General features: G+C 40.1%; 1 protein-coding gene across 1 annotated transcript in view; it reads right to left on the bottom strand.

Annotated features, from left to right (window-relative positions):
- The window catches only part of LOC149449766 (alpha-2-macroglobulin-like), a 157,077-nt gene that overhangs the window by 12,142 nt on the left and 122,606 nt on the right, over positions 1–22,329 (bottom strand). The window contains exons 22-35 of the mRNA XM_089692753.1: positions 20,711–20,771; positions 19,451–19,534; positions 18,928–19,104; positions 15,545–15,626; positions 13,594–13,750; positions 10,832–10,906; positions 9,450–9,612; positions 7,733–7,938; positions 6,292–6,507; positions 6,083–6,210; positions 5,448–5,538; positions 3,091–3,156; positions 1,809–1,911; positions 1,069–1,110 (exon numbers count right to left, since the gene is read on the bottom strand). Of these exons, the coding sequence (XP_089548879.1) occupies positions 1,069–1,110; positions 1,809–1,911; positions 3,091–3,156; positions 5,448–5,538; positions 6,083–6,210; positions 6,292–6,507; positions 7,733–7,938; positions 9,450–9,612; positions 10,832–10,906; positions 13,594–13,750; positions 15,545–15,626; positions 18,928–19,104; positions 19,451–19,534; positions 20,711–20,771 (1,651 nt within the window). The remainder of the gene's footprint in view (positions 1–1,068; positions 1,111–1,808; positions 1,912–3,090; positions 3,157–5,447; positions 5,539–6,082; positions 6,211–6,291; positions 6,508–7,732; positions 7,939–9,449; positions 9,613–10,831; positions 10,907–13,593; positions 13,751–15,544; positions 15,627–18,927; positions 19,105–19,450; positions 19,535–20,710; positions 20,772–22,329) is intronic.

The following is a 22,329-nucleotide window of genomic DNA, read 5'->3' on the forward strand; positions in this document are numbered from 1 at the left end:
CTGCTTCTCCAGCAACTGGTGCTCTCCTTTTCTCTCCAGTGCTCTGGTTTGTGGGCAAGGCCTCTGCATATTCACTCACAATGCTGGATTACAGGTACTGCATTGTACATGATGATGTCAGAGTGCCTGGGACTGACAGAACGCTGAAAACAAGTGGGTTTGAGAGACTGGTTGCATAGAAAAAAACATGAGGGAATTAAGCATATTGTATTTTCCTTGGAGTAACTAAGTTTTGGAAAGAATGAAAGAGGACTAGAAACTTTATCAATAATTTATTTGTGGTCTGTGTCCTCAATAGAACAGGAAGTGATGGGAAAGCTCCCCCGGAAGGGACATAGACTGCAACAAAACACTTTTTTCTAATAACATTAGAAAGGGTTAGATGCTTAGACCCCTTGTGCAGTTATTATTAGGCTACATTTAGACTTACGTCCAAATTGCCACACCCCTGAAAGATCATCTGTGTCCGGATGGGTTTTCAGAGACATTTTATTGGTGGTGAGGAGGCAATGTGATGCCTCATCATCCCCTGCTTTAACAATGAAGTTAAAACACCAATGCTCAAATGTGTGGCATTTATGTCAACTCTCCTTTTACTCCATTCACTTACTGCCTGCTGAATACAACAGGAGTGATAATCTTTGCCATGGGCTCGATGCAGAGCATTGCAACCATTGCATGTACGCAGCCCTCAACCACAAATGGTTAATACCCCCCTCAACTACAAGTCTAAAAGAACCCTTCATCTGTGTCACCCGGTCCCGGTGACAACTGCCCTGCTTATTTTTTATTCTTCTGTTACATTTGATTAAGCAAGGTGATTTCTCCATAACACAGGAACAAAAATTTTTAAAAATGGTTACTGTTCAAATGTCTATCAGAAACTGAAAAAAAAAATGTTTTGGCTGGAGTTGGGCTCTGACACTAGGCAGGCAGATAGGCATGTGTTTGTATTCACCATAGATAGGGATTAGCAGACAAGGCAAGGGGTCATGTCATCTCTCATTAATCTTCTTTTAAAAAAATGTTACCCATCTAATTTAAAGTATACAAGTTTGACATCTTTACCTGCATTGCAGGGATGGTTGTATTCTGCAACTGCTTGTTCATCTGGAAGGTAAAATGAGTAAAAGAATAACATTTAAAATGCAATAAAATACCATATTCTATCAGAGACATACACTTGATATATGAAACAATCCAAACAGTAACGAAGATGTGATATATAGAAGGAGTGATTTTTACACCAGGATTATTCCATTACCCTCCAGCCAAAAAAAGTCTTCCTGGTTTAACTTAAAGTGGAGTTCCAGTGAAGAAAATAAATAAATAAAAGTCAGCAGCTACAAAAACTGTAGCTGTTGACTTTTTAAAAATGAACACTTACCTGCCCCTCGATCCCGCCGTGTCCCCAATGCAGCCCGTTTCACCGGCCGCCCTCTGTTCCCGGCGCTGGCATCTTCAGTGTGAGCACCCAGCTCTGGCAGCTTGCGGCATCACAGCCGGGTGCTTACTGAGCATGCGCACGTAGCACTGCGCTTTGTGAATGGTCCCGTAGTTTTCTTGGACCTGTCACATGTCTAGGCATAGGGGATCTTAGTGGAAGTGGGAACAGGTACCTGTCATTATCAGGTACCCACTCCCCCCCACCCCGCTCCCCAAAGGTGCCAATCCTTAACGGGGAGCGGGGGACCAGTCCTTAAAGCAAAACTTCCCCTTTTGGGTGGAGCTCTGCTTTAAAGACGTATTATTTAAAGAAAAGCAGCCATGAGATTGCTAATGCTGACCTAACCCGAGAAAGCTATTACCTGTCTCATAATAATCATAGACTTTTACTGTAGCTGGTTTCAGGTCCTTGACTTCCACGTCCTGTTCCATCATAAAGGAAAGATCCACAGGATCATGTCCCACCTAGCAAGCAAAAATAACATTGCAGTGCCTTATAACAGCCAAAAACAAGGTACACTGACCGATAAATAGAAATAAAAAGTAAAGTGTGGTAACTGTTTGGTTTCCACCAATTGCAGAATGATACCAGGTGTGACAGATTATACAAATGTGTGATGATACATATGATGCAAATCTGTGACAGATGTACTAAAGCAGTGGTTCTCAACCTTCCTAATGCCGTGACCCTTTAATACAGTTCCTCATGTTGTGGTGACCCCCAACTATAAAATTATTTACCCAGTAATTATAATTCATGAGTGTCGTTTTACCTCCAATACTGCTGCTTTCAACACAGTAGCTGCTTTTAACAGAGTAGCTGCTTTCAACCCAGCAGCTGCTTTCTACACAGTAGCTGCTCTTTACACATCGGAAATATGTGTTTTCTGATGGTCTTAGGGGACCCCTGTGAAAGGGTCGTTCGACCCCCAAAGGGGTCGCGACCCACAGGTTGAGAACCACTGTACTAAAGGATGAAAAGTTATTAATAAACAAGGTAATGAGTACAATTAAGAGAGTATTATGATGTATTTACAGTATATCCCTTGCCATTTTTTGCTTTTGGATAGGGTTTGGAAATCTTGTTGTTTTGTCAGGTGCAATTCTTTGGCCAATCACAGCACATGATGACATCATGCTGGAGAAGGATTTTATGCATGCTGTAGACAGCCCATAGAACTGATATTTCAATTTTGAAAGACATCAAACCGGCTATGTCATTACAAGCCAAATGTTGAAGTTATGACTGTCCTATTTGATAACCCCCACAGCTGTTGTCAGTGTGTCCTACCATCTAGTAGCCAATCTCCCTGTTTGCCTGGTGCCTTCAACCTTCCCAGACATGTTTGGCTCCAATCGCACTGCACACAAATCACATGTAATTTGAACAGGAATGCAGTGCGGTTCCTGTGCAAATCACATGCGATGTACCGCACCGCATATATGTGAACCCAGGCTTAAGGCTGCTGTAGAATTCAACGCCAATGTGAAATAGTCCTTAAGGCAAGGCCAGCACTGCGAGTGTCTGCTGGGATAAGTGATTCAAAATGAGCTGCATTTGTGTGTCACAATCATGCTACACAGAGGATGGATCATATAGCTGCTAACTTAGGTTAATAGGTAAATGAAAAAAGGTGTTCAAACCTCATTTAGATATAAAGTGACCATGTCAGTCTGCATTTCACTTCTCTGTATCAGTCTGTCCTGCAGCTGTAAAAAAACAACAACATATCTTATTATTCGTATTATGTTAATATAAGAAGGTTAAAGTCTCCTGTCACCATTTGGTGATGATCTTGGGTTAGTATTTGTCCCTGTAGCTGGATCATAACCATGTCACTCCACTTCCTCAAATTAAACCTTTCCAAAGCCGAGCTCCTAATTTTCCCCCCAGCCCACGACACCCCCCCCCCCTCCGTCACGACCAACAACGCCACCATCAGTCCCAACCCACAAGTCAAAGTCCTAGGTGTCACTCTAGACTCAAACCTGTCGTTCCGACCCCATGTCCAATCGCTGGCAAACTCATGCAGGCTCCACCTCCGCAACATCTCCAAAATACATACGTTCCTAACCCCAGACACTACTAAACAACTCATTCACTCCCTTATTATCTCACATCTGGACTACTGCAACTCCCTCCTCACCGGCCTACCCCATCACAGACTATCCCCGCTTCAGCCTATCCGGAACTCAGCGGCCAGACTCATCCACCTTACCAACCGCTCCACATCTGCTACCCCCCTCTGTCATTCCCTCCATTGGCTTCCGATTGCCCAACGCATTAAATTCAAACTACTAACATTGACGTACAAAGCCATTCATAACACTGCCCCAAACTACCTCACCGACCTGATACCCAAATACCACCCAACCCGTACTCTTCGCTCCTCACAACACCTCCTACTTTCTAACTCCCTGGTCTCCTCCTCCCACGCCCAACTGCAGGACTTCTCCAGGACTTCCCCCGTCCTCTGGAACTCACTACCCCAATCCATCAGACTGTCACCCACCCTCCTCACCTTTAGGCACACCCTGAAAACCCATCTCTTCAGGAAAGCCTACCCCACCCTCACCTAACAGCCGATCTCCTCTACTCCTCCCACCACTCCATCCCCCACAGCCACTTCCTCCTGTACCACTATCCCCTCCCTCCTAGATTGTAAGCTCGAAGAGCAGGGCCCTCGAACCTCTCGTGTATTGTTTTGTTACTGTATTGTCTCATGTACTGTCCCCCACTATATTGTGCAGTGCTGAGCAAACTTTTTGGCGCTATGTAAATACTGTATAATAATAATAATCTGTACTTTCACTGTACGATGCCTAGGATGGCACTTTCACTGCACTCCAGATGCTTTTAATGATGTTATAATTATTACAAAGAGAAAATAATATTTTTTTTGAACAGAAAGATTATTTTTGCAACAGTCTTTTTGAATTCTGTATCTTGTACCCATATATCTGATTGGGGACTATCCTAACTATTAAGCCTACTGTCTCCAGTCACCATGACCAGACCTAATATGCAAAGAAAGTTGATCATTAAAAGGACGAAAGTTTTCCAGGTGTACTACATTTTATCCTAGTCGAGATTCTTGAGTGTTGATCCTCACCCATTGTTGAGAGAAGTGTATGTTCAGTAATTCCAAGCTTTCAGTGCACAAAACAGGTTGGCCCACCATTGCCAGTCAAAGCCTCCTTTGTTTTATATTATGCAGTATTTAGGCATAGGAAAATATTTTGCCCTACACATCAAACAACTAGTTACAATAATATTGTTACAATTTACAGTATATATCAATGATTTATCAATTATTTAAACAGGACCTGCTGTCTGAGCTTCTGGAGCACAGTGTGTCAAAATGACAATCTTGCTAATATTAGTGAAAGAACAACTGCAGTAGGAAAAGAACACAAGGACCCACCTCCCTGGGAGATGAAATACAGTTTTTTTAGATGTACCTCTTATGTCCAATTTTCTTAACTGGTAAAAAAAACAAAAAACAACCTAACTCCATGCAATGACAACATGCAAAGTATAGTAAGTTATAGTAGCTAATCCAGATTAATTTTCTTGCAAAGTAAAGGCTACTTTGCCTGGTTTCCAGGTACTATGGGTTACTGAAATCCACACCTCATTTTTAAGACTGTTGATAAAAATTATAGCACACGTACACCTTTCACTTCCAAGAATAATAGATATTCTCAACCTAGCTATCAATATTTAATTCTTTTGTACATTTTAGTAAATCCTTTAAGGAGGTATATAGGAAAATTGTACAACCCAGAGGAAATAAACAATGCATGGATAGACCATATAGATTCCATATAGACAGATTCTCAGATATGAAATGACCCCAAGAACAGATGTAGTAATGCAGATATGCTAAGCAATGAACCACCACCGTGCCCCACATTATTATAATTTGTTTGTGCAGTGGCCTGAAACATTCAACTTTTTGATGTATGCTAATAAAATATTTGTTGGTAGACATCCTTACCTTCCTTACTGTACTTTTGATCGGAATGTGTCCAGACAGAATCTTCACTTCTATAACAACCATATTAGTTCTTTCCCTGGTTCCAGTGTAGCTGTGAAAGTATAACAAAAAAAAAATACAGGGCTAGAGTGAAATAATCTGTCATTGCCCTTTAATACTTTAGGATCATTTTCACGTAACATGACCATTTTGAGTAGTTTCCAACAGCAGCAACACCCATTAGTAAGCAGGTGCCACACTTTGCCTGCCTGACACACATTGAGTTAGCTATCAGCTATCATTTCTGTGTGTGATGTGATCTGATAACCTGGAAGGGAACCATTTACTGAAAAATACCAGATTGATCTGTATGCACTGGCTTTATTTTTATAGCCCCCCCCTCCAAGTGTTTTAGGGCCTGTGTTCAAGAATCTCACCACAAAGTCTCTGGGATCCCATCAGTACAAGAAGTGAGGCAAAATCTTTCCAACAGTAACACAGGCAAAAATATATTTTCAATTGAATGAGTTAAAACTTTTAGGAATGTTTTATTTACTGTATTTATTGTACGATCATTAGAAAATTATGGCCATGTTATACCCTAAGGTTTTAAATGGGTCCCCTGATGAATAATCGAAAACAGTAATAAAACTCACGCAGCACTGATGTGAATCTCAAAATTTGTCACTGGATCCCCCAGACACTCTCTGTTTGAATGTGTTGTCACCTTTAATGAAAAGCTGGTGTCCCTTCTGGTTGGAGGGACATTGTATCTCAGAACTGCCTGTGAGGTGAGCACAGAAAATCGAGTTTGAGAATGACTATAACTGAGAGAAAAGAAGACAGAGAGTTGGTTTCCTCTTACCTGTACAAATACACAGCCATTCCCTATGGCGGAAACCGCATAATCTCCATTAACAGCCGGTAGCGATGCTCTCTGAAGGAGGAGGCGGTTGTTTTGGTCTACATGGAACTTCTCCAGAAATCCTGAGCTAGCACTGACATTCAGAGTCATATCACCCTTATCACTAAATGTGAGATCGGAATACTTGGCCAGAGCTTGGAGAGCCACAACTGTGTCCTACATGGAATAAGAAAATGATGTTTGTGAAGGCCTTCATCTAATGAAGTAGCAGATTTCAGATTGTGTTCAGTTCCTGCAACTAACATATTGTTTATAAAGGAAAGCCTTTTTAAGCATTGGGTGTTAAAAAAAGAAAAAAACATTTTGGCCATTTAGGGCAAGGTGATCATTTCACTTGAAAGCCTTTTCGCCCGCTGATACCTTCACAGTGGTCCCCTAATATTGTATTCATCTGTTGGAGCACTAGAAATACCAGGTTAACATTTAGGTATGAGGGAGCATTAGATCATCAACCTAAACACTGTAACATGGGGTAGAAGAAAAGATAACCTGTTGTTTCCCTAAATGGACAAAGTGACAGATTTTGTTTATGATCCAAAAAAAAAAACAACAAAGAAAATACAATAATCAACATATAGTTTAAATATTCCTCCACTACTGCTGACTCCACCATTAAATCCAATCTCCATTTTTCCCAGATTTTTTATTGCACACTCAGTTTCATGCCAAACAGTGGTGTTGCCAGACCAGTGCTGGGTTCTTCATATATTCCTATGAAAGATCCATTTTGAGTGTAGATGTGTTTACTTGGGTATCAAGCCCCACCAATACATTTTTAGGATGTCAGAAGTTTTACTTACACAGTTCAAATTTTTATCTTAGGTTTTAGGTGCATACAGTATTACAGGCTTTAGTATGCATATGTTCTGATGCAAGAGGCTGCTCAAAGGAAACCTGTACCGAAGGAATATAGGCTGCCATTGATATTAATTTTTCCTTTAATCTCTTAATGCTCTATTCAATGCCAGGTGCAGAAGGGTATGAAGTAATATGTGACACAAACATGGGACAGCACTTGGTCTATCAGTACTGTGAGAGTGGATTCCATAGCATAATGGGAGCTACAACACCATGACTTACAGTATAGCTTATGTAGGGCTTCCCTTTAACTCCTGTCAACATGAAAGGAAGGTAGGTATATTTGTGGTCTGCTGAGGTCTGCATTAGCCAAGCAGGTGCACATTTCAAATCTAGCTCTAACCATGGCTTTACTGGGGTTGAACAGACAGGGCATCTGGGGTGCTGAGACTTATTTTCCTCCAGTCACTGAGACATTTAACAACCAGAGTTCAGCCATAATGGTATAATCATGTTTTGGCGGACTTGATCCTTAGTGAAAATGGCAATGGGATATGTAATGCACTGGAATGCTATCAGTCACCTGTGTAGATGAGAAGCCTCCATAGGGGTTCTGCTGTTTGCTCAGCCAGTTCACAATCTGTATAGCTTTGGCCAGGTCAGGTTTAGGTCCAGAGAGTAGAGCCAGGAGCACATAGGAGGTCATCTCCACCTCAGCAGATGGAGCTCTGTACCAGTATGAATCTTGAATGGGAGGAGCAGAATCCCGTTCCCAGTGGAGCTGTCCATCTGTAAATACAAAGACACTGCATAATTACACTGTGATCTTGTCTTTTGCTATAGCACCTTACTATAGGTTTTGCAGGATCTCTGTGGTATTTGAATTGTCATCAGCCATTACAAGAGAAGGCACTGGAACTCGAATTTAAGGAGAATTCAACCACAGCAAAGCTAGAGTTGGGTTCGGCAATTATACCTAATTAATGAAGCAATTCTCCCCATATCTCTCCTCCTCCCCCCTCCCTTACCCCCTCCTCCATATGGCTCAGTCCAAGGTTTTAGATGGTGGTCTAAAAATAGACATTAGTTCTCTCAAACCACAATTCACTGCCAAGTGCTAATCCTTTGTCAAACACAATATGGCCAAAATGAGTATTAATAAGGGATTGGCAGCCTCTTTGATACTATAACAGCCTTCACTCTTCTGCAAAGGCCTCCCATGATATTTTGAAGTGTAGACTAAAATGCACAATAGGGACAATCTGTTGAGAATAGTGGGAAGAACACAGGTTATGGAGAGTGCATGTGGGAATGTGTTCCTATTCAGCCAAAAGAGCATTGCTGAGGTCAGGTACTGAAGCTGGACAAGAAATCCTGGCATTATATCAGTGTTGCAATCCCTCCAAAAGGTGTTCAGTAAGGCTGAGGTCAGGCCTCTGTGTCGGTCACTTGAGTTCCTCCACTAAAATCATTAAGCCATATCTTTAAGCATCTGGTTGTGTATACCGGGGCAAAGCCATGTTAGAACAGAAAACAGCCTTCCACAAATTGCTGCCACAAGTTTGAAAGTGCACAGTTGTCTAAAATGTCTTTATACTGTATGGTTTAGTTTTGACAGTAATCATTACTGGAATTGCCTAAACTCCAATATTTGGAGAGATGTCCGTAACGTTTTAACCATATAGTGTATAATAAATGTTTGGTTTCACTATAGTGTTTTAAAATTTAATAAAACATACCTTTTACAACGTATAAACATTAATAATATATATTTGGCCAAAACCCCATTTTTTAATAGGTTTTTCACTTACAGGGTAATTATCATTGTATCTGATTCTTTCCCCCTTTTAGTAATCAGCACACTCACAGTTTCAGCCCCAACAGAAGAGTGGTGTAAAGAAGGATTGCAATTGAATAAATGTAATGTTAAAAAAAAATAAAATCAGTTAAAGTATACAATGGGGTTGAAGGCAAATAGGCTGTGCACTGCAAGTTCACTTGAAGTGCACTTGGAAGTGCACTGCAAGTGCACTTAAAGTGCAGTTGCTCTAGAGGGGAACATGCAAGGAAAATAAAAAAAATTGCATTTTTGCTTGTACATGATTGGATGAAAGAAATCAGCAGAGCTTCTCCTCATTTCATAGCTACCTCTTGGATCTAAAGCAAATGCACTTGCAGTGCACTTGAAGTGCGCTTGCAGGTGCATTTGTGGTGCACCTGCAGTGCACAGCCTATTTACCTTTAGTAAATCAACCCCAATGACTTCTGCCTGGAATAATTTTAGTAAATCTATTCCTCACCTCCTCGTACAGCTTTTTCTTCCAGTTTGTCCAATACAGCTGCCCTGAGCTCTGTCTCTCTGCACAATGTAAAGGTGTAGGCCAGCAGAGCCAAAGTGTATACACTGTTCACATCCACAGCAGCCTTCCGCAGACAGGACACTGCGTCTCTAACCAGAGGATCCTAGAAATAAATTGACTAGTATGAAATTTCAGTATTTGCTAAAATAACATTGGGAAGAGTAATCAAGAGGATAAAGATGCATGATGCCTCTGATGTGATCTACGTATATGACTAAAATCTGCAAATTTTTTTAATACATTTTAAGTAGAACTGCAGCCAAAATTTTCTCAGTTTAGAAATAATGTCATCTGTGTCTCTTGCTGGAAAAACTTCTTATAACTGTCTGTGTCTGTGGCACTCAAGGCATTGCTGTGAATTGAATTTTCTGTTTACCCTCCCTGGAATGGTATTTTCTATACAATCCACTTGAGACGGTAATGGTGGCATTTATTCTCTCTTGGATTCTGACTCGAAAAGTATGGGCAAGGTTTTCCAAAGAAGGACAAGAGATAGTTCAATTCACAACCCTGGTGGTCAAGGGAGCACAGAGTAAAGGGACATCCCAGCAACGGATACACAGATACTAATAAAAAGCTGTAAGAGGTGCTAATTCTTCCCCTCTCTATACAAAACCACAAAAAAGGATCTGGCTGAATACCACACAGGTTGAATCATTGATCATCATCCAGGGACTGTTTGCTTTTGTTCGGGCTTTTGAAAATGATGATCTAGTGGTCGACAGGCATTCACCTGTCTCCTGGTAACCAGTGAAGCTGTGCAGCCCAACACCCTAGCAACTGACCAGTGAGACGTTGTCATTCAGTGGAGGTAGTGATATCAGCAGCTGGAGGTTTGGCAGGTGGGCAAACTGGCCAAATCTGTTTTTTTTTAATTTGCCCATTTGGTGAACTGTAAACAGCTTTGGTTGAACTCATGGCTGACCCAAATCTAAAGCTCATCCCTAACTTCCATAAGGTAAATAGTTAACAACCACCTAAAAAATGCTTATTTTGTCATTATGTATAGTTGATCCTATTCTTACCCCACTAGAGGTCATATCGGATTTCCTGCTTGGGCACAAATTGATTAGATAGAAAAAAACATGGAAGGGAGCTGCTATAGGCCCAGTTGTCTACCCGTGCTCAGGGGTGATGTGATGTGACGGGGATGGAACACCAGTGGCCAACTGTATACACATTCTAACAGCACCTACCATTAAGCAATTGATTGAAGAAAAACAGTTGTTGTGCTTGGAAGCAACATTGCAAGATCACTTTTTCTCTTGGTTAGGTACAACATATACAGGTATGTAACAATATTTTTGCTGATGATCACTTACCTCAAGAGATGTACCAGCCTCTATTAGAGCCATTGTCACATAAGCAGAAAGGGAGACATCATCTTTCACTCCTCCCTGTAATGAAGATCAATGGTTATGTCTAACATGTACAGACTAAAACTTTGCTGAACCAGCTTAATTAAAAGAAAAATACTTTTTATTTTATTTAAGAATGAACCCACTCCCAGAAAGTTGTACAGTCTTTGTTTCAATCACAACACTGAGTTCTTATCCCTGCAAATCATTTTTTTTAGTTGATTGGGTCAGTTGGTTTTGAGGACATCTGATGGACATGAAATTCTGTAAGATTTTGATATAAGCAAGTGTTTTTTGTATCTCTTCTACCAAGGAGCTAGGACCCAAATTGGTTACATATATTTATGTTACTTTCCAAAAAAGCGTTCTTGGCCAGCTAAAGAGTGTAGATATGTTAACAAATTTCATTATGTTCATAGCTCCTATCTCTTTATTAAAGTGTATATCTGGACAAAATAATAACAAAAAAAAAAGATTCCTTTCATCTCTGGAATACACGAACCCATCCCCATGTTTTGTCTCTTTAACCACTTGCCCTCCAGATGATTTATCCCATTTCCTGCCCAGGCCATTTTTTGTGTTACTTTAAATGACAATTGCACGGTCATACAATGCTGCATCCAAATGAAATTTAAGTCCTTTTTTCCCACAAATAGAGCTTTCTTTCTGTGGTATTTGATCACCTGTGTGTTTATTTTTTGTGCTATAAACAAAAAAATACTGACAATTAAAAAAAAACATAAATACTTTTTGCTATAAAACATATCCAGTAAAAAAATGTAAAAAATCCAATGACATTAATACAGTGATCAGTGCTAATAAAACGCACTGACACTGGGCCCATATATATCATGATTGCTCTCCTCTTTGCTAAAGGGGTTGTGGCTCTATGGGCAATTTATATCACATATTATGGAATTGTAAAAGTATTTGCAGCTTTTAGCGTAACATTTTCAAAATTTTGTCAGATATATCAGCTATATTAACCCCCCCAATCCGGGCTTGGCCATACTAAACTTGGGAATAGACAAATTCCCCTTCTCTTATTGCAAGATTGTAGCAAACCTGTTGCTATCTGTTAATTTAACCATTACCAGACACTGGAAAAAGGAATTAACCCCCAATCTGTCAGAGGCTGTTTATACTACTCAACAACACTATTCTTATGAACGTTTGTTAGCTATCCAAAATGACACGTTACCTGCATTTGAAAAAAAACTGGAAACCTTGGCTCATATGGTATAAAACTTGGTGATACTGACACTTTACATGGGATTTAGGTCTCCTATACGTACACAAATGTACTATGCTGCCATTCTAGGTCATACTTTGTATGTGAATATCCCTGTATTTGCTCCCTTCTTTCTTTATCTTCTCCCCTCCTTCTGACGTGCTGGAGAACTTGTACTGATCATTTGACTCTGATTTCTGTAGGACCACCTGTATAATGTTTATGTTTTTTTATGTTCCATGACCATTATTCTGTCCAACATGTTTACTAGTGGTTTATGTCATATCATACAACAATGACTACATCCGCATGTTATGTATGTAATTTGAAACATTTTCAATAAAAAATCTAATGTTAAAAAAAAAAAAGAAAGCACTGACACTGTACTAATAACACTGGGCTGGAAGAGGTTAACATCTGGGGTGATCAAAGGGTTAACTCTGTGCTGTGTTTTACAACATGTGCTGTGTGTGTTTTACTTGGGAAACATGCTGCTGTGTATTTCTCTGCTGTGCAAATACAGAGAAATACACAGCAGCATGTTCTTGCTGCCAGGAGAGAGACCTGTGTTGTTTACATACAGGTCTCTCCCCTGTCAGTGTTCCTTGGCAATCGCCAGGTGCCAGCGGAAAATCTCCGGCTGGGACCCAGCGATTGACATCCGTAGCCGCCAATGGTGAAGCGGGTAGTGTGATGCGCACGCGCTCCCCCTACCCGGAAATGCAAATCATGTATATATACACATGACTTTGCACAGCCCTGCCACCCTGTAGCAGTATTTCTGCTATAGGGCAGAGGGCAACTGGTTAAAAACACTGCAAGAACAGAAAAATACAATATGATTCTGCCAGAAATCCGGTGAACTCCTAACTTCCTCTAGTGAGCTGACAACACTTCTGCTGCACTAAAATCCAAAGCAATGTTATCAGCCCTGTTGTGCTACACAGCATCTCCCCTCTTCTAATTTCCATAACATAGGGGGAGATGCTCTGTAGTCTAGCATAGGTAAACTAAGCAGGGCTGATAACACTGCCTGGGATTTCAGTGCAACAAAGGCAGAGTTCTCAGCTTGCTAGAGGAATTTTGGCGCGCAGGCGATTTCTGGCAAGGTCATCTGATATTTTTTGTGAACGTGCATTGTTTTTAAAGAAAAAAAACTGTGGAAAATGTGCATACATTGCAGCATGCTTTTTTTTTTAATTTTGCCTAGACATACAGTTTAATAAAGAAACTGTACAAACTGTTAAACTTATACAAAAGTTTTCTTACTCAAAAACTGGAAACTACTGATAAGGAGTGTGATTGTGGAAAATGCTAGAGAGTCTTTCAAGAGTACGTCCAGAAATTATGGTCCGAGCCAACAAAACATCAAAATTTGGACATTCATGAATGTGAACATAGAAGGTACTATGTCTTTATACTATAACCATGTCTATGGTAAACATTGTATCACAATTTACATGTGTCATTTTGTAAGAATGATATTAAAAATCACCTGCATAGCAGTATTTAGCAGTCTCCCTACATTGCGGAAGCAGCCAGTCTCTTTACGAATATTCTGTAGCCAAGTAAACGATTGCTTTAAGTGACTTTCATCTATAAATATGTAAGGCCGCCCTTTGCTAAAGGACTTAAGTACAAATGCAGATAGCCTGTAGGACAGAGCAACAGATGTATTTAGTAGACCGTTTATTAATATCCTCAACCAATAATCACATTATACTTCCTCAAAGACAATTATGTAAAACTGACCAACTGGTGACCTGAGAATCATAGGATACCTAAGCATTGGCAGTAAAACCAGAGCCAATGATCATCCATCGACAAGTGTGGTGTACACATGGGGTTGCATTGCAGGAGCCATCATCAGCAGCTCTGTGAAGGATCTATTGCTTGCATTCAGAGGGCAGTAAAAAACAAAACAAAAACACACGGCTGGGTGACATTTTAACCACCCCCTAAGGGTTCAAACTTTTGTTTTATTGCTGTCTGCGCCCCCCACTGGAACTTACACTTTGTTACAAACAAAAAAGAAAGTACTTGACTGGAGTGTCCCTTTAAACACTGGTCTGTTATAACAACAAATGTAATTTATTAGACTAAAATTCTGCTTTAAGATAAATTGTAAAGATTTTGACAACTTTTGATGTTTCAAAGTATTCTTTGTGTTCATCTTTTTAACTAAAAGTGAACCCAAAAATGGAAAGGAAAAAGGATACATAATATAGAGTATCTTATGTTTTACAAGTGGAAAATTGAGGGTTACACTTCCAATTAAATAGTACATGAGTCGAGCTTCCAACATATCAGTTGATTGGGGCAGAGGTTAGCTAACTTACTTATTGCACACCTCGAAACATCAGCCCCAAGCTGGTGGATCCTTAGGATGGTATCAAAAATGGGGGCTAGCCTCTATACCAGGAGATTCCAAACTCTCTAAACAAAGGGCCAGCTTACTGTCTTCTTGACTTTAGTGGGGTTGGACTGTGGCCACTGGGAGCAAATAATGCCTCAGGGTTGGTGGTCAGTGAGAGTATAAAAATTACACAGCACCCCTGTGGTTAGGAGGAGAAGAAATAGTGTCCCATCATTGGTATTAGTGGGAGGAATAGTGCCCTATCATTGGTATTAGAGGGAGGAATAGTGCCCATCATTAGTATTAGTGGGAGGAATACTTCCCCATCATTAGTATTAGTGGGAGGAATACTTCCCCATCATTGATATTAGTGGGAGGAATAGTGCCCCATCATTGGTATTAGTGGGAGGAATAGTGCCCCATCATTGATATTAGTGGGAGGAATAGTGCCCCATCATTGATATTAGTGGGAGGAATAGTGCCCCATCATTGGTATTAGTGGGAGGAATAGTGCCCCATCGCTGGTGTTAGTGGGGAGAATAGTGCCTCAATGTTGGTTTCAGTGGGAGGAATAATCCCCCCATTGTTGGTGTTAGTGGGAAGAACAGTGTCCCATCCATGGTGTCAGAGGAAAAATGTATGCCCCATCTTTGGTGTCGGTGGGATAATACTCCATTGTTGGAGGCAGTGGGAGGAATAGTGTCTCATATCAGTGAGAAGAATAGTGTCCCAGGATCCGGATAATGGCAAGCAAAGGGCCGCAGTTTGGAGACCATTGCTCTATACTTTAAGATAATTCAGGCTGGTATCTCTAGTTAGGAGGGGACATAGTGTACAAGTTTGTTTTGCTTTTGAAAAAAGGCAGCTATGAACCCTGAAAACAAGACCATGGGAGCAGATTGAACAAACTATTTGTAGACTTTAAGAAATATGCTATTTTTTACTGAAGAGCTGAAATGATGATCATTTATAAAAAAAATGGCCATTGTTTATGATACATAGTTTTGCAAATTAAACATTGCTAGTTAGGGTTTGGATCAATTTTATGAGCTTTATTGTCTGTCAAAACAATATAAATCATAGCACTCACCATGTGTTACCCTCAGGGTCAACCTTTCCAAAGGCACTGTATGAACCATCATCACGCTTGTATGTTATCTGCCGCTGATATCCTAAAGAAAACACATACAAATTGTAAATATTTAAAACATTTTACAAGAAACTTATGCAATATGTAATCTGTGTAACCAGCACTAGACAAAATAGTAAGTGCTCGAGTATCAAGAGTCTGCAAATTTTACTTATTTGTAGATTCCAAATTAGTCATTAGGTGGCCAGGCCTATAAAACATTTTATCTTATGTGACAGTATGGTGCCCTATTATGATAAAACAAACAAACAAAAAAAAAAAGGTTTTGTATCACCCAGGGTTCTCTCCCAGGCAGGTTGAGGGGCTCCAGGGTGCTTACGTCATATCAAGGAAACTGGACTTTGTTTCCTTGAAGATTGGTAAAATTCAATTTGGGTCTTGCAGTCCGGAGGCTTCGAATAGACTTAGGAGGGATGACGTCTCCAGTCCTGGGTCCAGGTTTTGACAGCAATCAGCACACTGATTGTGCAAGTGTGAACAGGATTTTTGTGAGAAAGGTGACTGTAGTTCATGGCTCCACCTTGGGGGAGAGAAGAGGCCTCTTCCCAGAAATAAGTGTTTAGGCTAGTGCAGAAGGTTGCTGCAAGGTATACAGAAGTGAATATGTGCACAAGAGTGTATTTGAGAATTGTTGACAGGAGAGACAGACAAGGGCCTGAAGCATCTGAGACCAGAGAAAGTCAGGAGGCTAGTATGAAGAATTTGTTTTGCTGAGGAATGCTTAAAATCCCTGCAACAGTAACACTTTGTGTGATGTTTCGAAATGTATATTAAATAAAAGTAGGCAATAAAATCCCTAAAACAAAGATTTGGCAAGTGGATTGCATATTTGGAAGTGCTACACTTAAACTAATTTCCCACATTTATTTTATAAAGTGTGACATTTATTTTAGGATTGCTGTAAAGAACATGGGCTTGTATTGCTCAGAGCAAGCAGTCAGAAGTTAGTTTTCCTTTCAATTACATGCTAAAAGATTAAATGGAATCCTATTGGTTGAAAAGACCCTATAACCAGCTTTAAAAATACATATACAAGCTCAGAAAAATTATATTTTACAATTGCTTATTTGCAAAATATCTCCACAATCAATTGATTATTCACTTGCAATGTGAGTTTAAACTAGCTAGCAAATTGACTGCTTTAGAAGAGTAAATTGCTTAATACAGCCCCCTTCATCCTTGCAGATATTGACCTTCGTCTCTTTGGGAAGGATTTACTTACTATCAGTGCTGGCCCGGACTTCATCATTTTTAATGTAGCAGTTGGGGGGAGGACTGAAAAGGGAATAATATAAAGTATCACTTGAGCAGCAGGTCTGGGGCCTTCGAACATTGGCTTCAATATGCATAAAATATGTTACATTAACATAATTTATGGGAAGATTGCTAAAACTAAATGGTCTGGCCATAGTATCACTTTCATATGGACAGCATTTTCCCTAGTCCTTTATACCAAGTTTTATAACTAAACTTCAAAGGGGTTGATTTACTAAAGGCAAATAGACTGCACTTTTCAGTTGCATTATGCAAGGGCATTCGCTCTACAGCTTAGTAAATTAGCTGAAGCTTCACTTTGCAAAGAATATGTAATCAGATGGAAGAAAAATAAGAAACAAAGCATCAGCAAATCAACCCCAAAATGTTAAAGATGTTCCCAACACACTGGTGGCATTTATCAAAGGGTTTTAGATTTACCCAATTTCAATGCAGGTTGTGGTTTCCACAAGAATACATACCATGCTTTCCCATTTTAATGATCTGAGCTTTTAAAGGTTAAAATAAGAAACATAAGGAAATATCCCTACTGAGTTATCATAGTTATCTCTCATCTAATTGGCCTATTCAGACTATTCTACAAATTGAGAAAGAATTTTATCTTTTTTTCTTTGGCATAGTAGCAGGGTGACTGGGCAAGGAAGCCAAAAATTAAAAAAATTGAATTTTATTTTGTATGCAAAATTTTTGTTTTTTTGTGTCTGAATATAATGGAGGTGTCTTTTTTTTTCTTACATATCTCTGAATCTAACTATGATCAGCTATTTAGAGCACTGACAGAAATCATGTGACCAAATGCTTGGTTTTTGGTTACAGGAGACGTGGGGGAGCTCATTGAATGAAAAGGTAAATATTTCCAGTCCATTATTATTTATTTATACACCTCAGAAAGATAGTTAAAGCAGAGCTCCATCCAAAAGGGGAATTTTTGCTTTAAGGCCTGCTCCCTTGCTCCTGGTAAAGAAATGGGAGCTTTTGTTTTGGGGAGCAGGGGGGAGTGGGTACCCACTCCCACTTCCACTTCGACCACCTAGGCGATCGGAAGCCAAAGTTCTCCTCCCCCCTTTCCTCCCCGCAGTCTTCTGGGACATGTGACAGGTTCCAGAAGACTGCCGGACCATTCACAATGTGCAGTGCTACTCGCACATGCGGCTGGGATGCCACAAGCTGTCAAAGACAGGTGCCTACAGTTAAGATGCCGGCACCTGGGACAGGACACTGCTGGAAAGAATGTCTGGGGTGAGCACATTGCTAGATCATGGGACAGGTGAGTGACTGTTGTTAAAAGTCAGCAGCTACAGTTTTTGTAGCTGCTGACTTTTAAATATTTTTACAGGAGGCTGGAAAACTGCTTTTATGCAAACATTTGAGTATATGTTCATATTAAAGTTTGCCCTCATTCCTCTCACTTACATTATCTGACACACTGGCAGGATCTGAAAAAGCAGGCTGCCATTAAGTACATGCAAGACAGCATTAGGAGCATGTCACACATTTGCTGGAAGTCAAAATGCCAAAAAACACTAACAAATATCCACACAGAGAGAATCAGCATAATCTAAGTCGAAGCCTAGCTCATACAGATGGTGCAACCACATCCAACAATGGAAATGTCAGAGTAGGTAGAAAATCACATTGTGTTTCCTATGGCACTGTAAAAGAAATTGTACATTCTGCGTATAACTGTATTCTATTTTGTATGCTTTGCCTATGTACTGCCCACTGCACTCATTGTGCACAAAGCAATAACTATGTTTACATGTTTGCCTTTCGAGTCCTGATTAGAAATTAGCCTGCCTATGTTACACCTCTTGTTACTATAAAAGTACAATTGTAATATTAGTGTGATAGCTACATAATCATGTATAAAAAACTTCAATTGGGCGAATAAACACAACAGTTATTTGGAAAGATGCTTAGTGTATCTTTCTGTGTCTGTTCCCCACTGCAGTAGTTATTATTCATTTGGAACCACTAATCAATATGGGGAAAGGAGTTGCTTATCCAAAAAAATGTTTTTCATTTCAAGTTATTTCAGAAAGTCTCACCACTTTCAAGAAATTTGATGGCTTTGCTCTTAATCTCAGTGGTAAGCTGATGGGTCTTTTCCAGATACTGTAGAATGAAGATATTGGGGGCAAAGAGGACCATATTCTGCTCTCCACACCCAAATGGCATGGCTAGAAGACGGTCTAGGTTCTGCAATGCGGTGCCCATTATATCTCCTGTAAGGATAAAACAAAATCAAAATGTAGAAATAAATACTGAAAAAACATAAATATAAATATCATGTTCTTTTTATAACTCTTACATTCTCAGTCTTATGTTTTCAATGAAGCATAGCGCACTGAGGCAAAGTAAGAAATTACATTTCAGTTTAAATGTGACTATTAAATTAACAATTCTTGGCATGAAAATGTATTTTCTGCAGCTACATTTATTCACAATTTTTTGTTTTGTAACATCTTTTTTGATCAGCTGAAAATTGTACAATACTGCAACAGATTTCAGGTATAACACTTCAAAAATATTCAGTCTGTTGATGAGTAAAGTTGTATAGCAGAATCTTACCCAACACAGTCACATACGCTCTTTCAGAGTCTTTCAGGATGTTCTTGGGAAACTGTAGAGAGACCTCTTCTGTCTTAGTATTATCTAGAATAGCAATATGACACTTAATAAAGTTGTACTACATTAAAGCGTCTCTGTCACTATGTTAATGAGATTTAAAAAGAGTCATCCATTTAACTCATGTCCAACTGAAAAAAGTAAAACTAGCCATAAAAGGTTTGAATTTCGGCTGCTTCTTGCTGAATCATCTAAAATTCGAGCCTTGAGTGGCTCTGTCAACACCACCCAGCTTGACAAAATTTTTTGTCATTGCATGCATAGTTCACTTGAGCAAGCGGGAGAGAAGTTGGAACAAAACGTAGATTAACCACCTGTATTTACAGCCTCCCATGTGAATGAAGCCCTACAGAATGGCTCTTTGATATTTTTTAACATTGCAACAGGAGAGTTCTAAATTTCGAACCAAATAAGTGTATGCACAATGAATTCTTTGAGACACGTGAAACAGCAGCCCAAAATATTTTAGTTACAACAACAAAAGAAATATTTTATTTATATAGTAAAACTTCAACTTCTGCTGCGATTGCCTCACTAAAGAAAGTATAAATATCCTTTAAACTCATCAGAAGTGTCCCCTGGGGTCATATACCATGAGCTGAGATGATAAAAAAAGGGAATAGAAAGCAGGAGATCTCTCCAAAATTAGGCCAATGCTCTCTTGGAGATATACTAGTGTCAGCATTGGAAGTTTTCTTCTCTGTCGATGATTGGTGGCAATTTTAGGTTTGCCTTTACTTTCACTCTGGTGAAAATGATCACCAAGACAAAGAGAAAAAGTGACCCCCCCAGCAGGGACACTTACTGCAATAAAAACATGACTCCCCATTCAAAGCTAAAAGAAAACCTCTTTTGGCTTTATATACCATTGTAATGCCTCAAGAATACTGTGGTTTGCTTATACCTAAATGGTGAAAAAGGTGAATACTTATCATTAACCTTTTTTTTTTATAGACTTTACAGTACAGACAACCTCAATCCAACTGCAGTAGTTACAAACTTTGCAAATGTCTGGGTGCTTGGTAGCCCAAGGTAAGTGTGAGCTCCCAAAAAAAGGAGGAACAGAATTCATAGGTAAGTTTTATTATAAGTAGCTGTTAAAAGGAAATGTATTTGTTAATAGATCACAACTAGGTTAATTTAGAAGGTTACAAGTAAGCTCAGGATACAATTGGTGTCCATTTTCCAGAATTGTCTTCTCACCTTCTCCCTTCTGGATGCAGAGCAGAGAGCTGTGTGATTTCTCCACCAGGACTCCTCCGGGCTGTCAGTAGAAATAAGACACAATTTAAGGACATATAGTGATAGCATTACAAGTGCACATGCTGAGCAGAAAGAGTGCAAGTTCACCTTGTATTTCTATGTTACATTTTCTATTATTTTTTGGGTGCATTTAAAATATATTGGAAGATAGGTACAACACGTCAGTTATTCAATCATAAACCAAGAATGAAATCTAACAAGCTATCCCTTACTTTTACAGTTCTTTTGTCCCTCAAGACCACTTGTAATAGACATAGGTTTCCTTGTACTGTGTATCCAGGTTTACTGTAGAGTAACCCTGCATGTACAAGTGTAACACCCTGCTGTAATGCAAGTTGCAAGATGTTAAGCGAAACACAAGATGGCAGTGTCCTGCAGTTCAGTGGCCTTATGGACCTTTTAGGCTGAACAGCAGGACTTTGTTGGGGAGCAGTGTATCAGGGAACTACATTTCCCAGAGGAGGTGGCATGTGGGTGGGGGCATTCATATACAAAAGCACGGGAGAATGGACAGGAAGTGAGTGGTGGAAGAGCAGGAAAGCAGGAGTGAGGAGAGGGGTGTGCCAACTTCCAAAGTACTGGACCAGGCAGCAAAGCTAGAGAGGAGAGACAAGGAGGAGTTGCTGACCGCCAGCCTTGCCACCTTGTTCAGCGAGACATTCTGCCAGCAGGAGACCTGGAGCGTGGTGCCCGGATGGAATGCTGCAAGTAGGACCGGAGAACCTGTGGGGGCCAACATCTACAGAGAGTGAGAGAGACCGCCGGGACCTGAATAATGCCACAGATTGGGTGAGAGAGTTCCATACACCAGCCAAACAAGTAAACATTGACATTCCTTTCAAATCTACCACTTTCCTGCGCACAGTTGCAGACATTGCACATAGTTAACACATGTTGCAGCCTAGTTCCCCTGGCCACTACTACTGAACACAGTTGCAGCATAGTTCAATCATCAGAGCTAACTGCAGTGCATGCCTTCTGCAGGCCAAACCACAGCATTGTTCCCTAAACAATCGGCCTACCCTCTTAAAGGAAAATCTACTACTTGCCATTAGTTACTGCAGCCCAGAGAGGATTTGCCCTTTGCCAGCAAATGCTTCTGCCAACCTCTGACACTTTTTTGCCTAAAATTTGCATCCTGCTTAGTGCATTAAGGGGACACCACCCAAGTACAGTGCTACTTAAAGGGATAACACTTCCTCATCATTTTTTTCTTGTATTACTCCTTTGAGTGACTACCACCTTTATCTCTTCCCATTAAAAAGGTCTGGATTGTTGTAGTGCACTAACTTGGCCCCAATGAGCAGAACATTCCTCACTGCATGTATAGGGACGTTGACTAACCTAATTATAGAGCTCTTTTCTATTAAACCTTGCCAGCAGGTCCCGCGGACCCAAAAAGAGTTGAACCTTTGATGGTTGCTCACTGGGGACTAGAAACACTGCAGGTTTGAGGTGCTGGGTTAACTTCTGAATGGCAGGCCTCACAGCACTGATTGCGATTCTGCTGTATGTGTTGTTTCTTTGCCTAGAGTTGCTAAGAGTGGTAGTTGCCATTA

This window comes from Staurois parvus, unplaced genomic scaffold (genome assembly GCF_062004578.1).
Source record: "Staurois parvus isolate SC_StPar_1 unplaced genomic scaffold, SC_StPar_1.0 ptg000604l, whole genome shotgun sequence".
NCBI lineage: Eukaryota > Metazoa > Chordata > Amphibia > Anura > Ranidae > Staurois > Staurois parvus.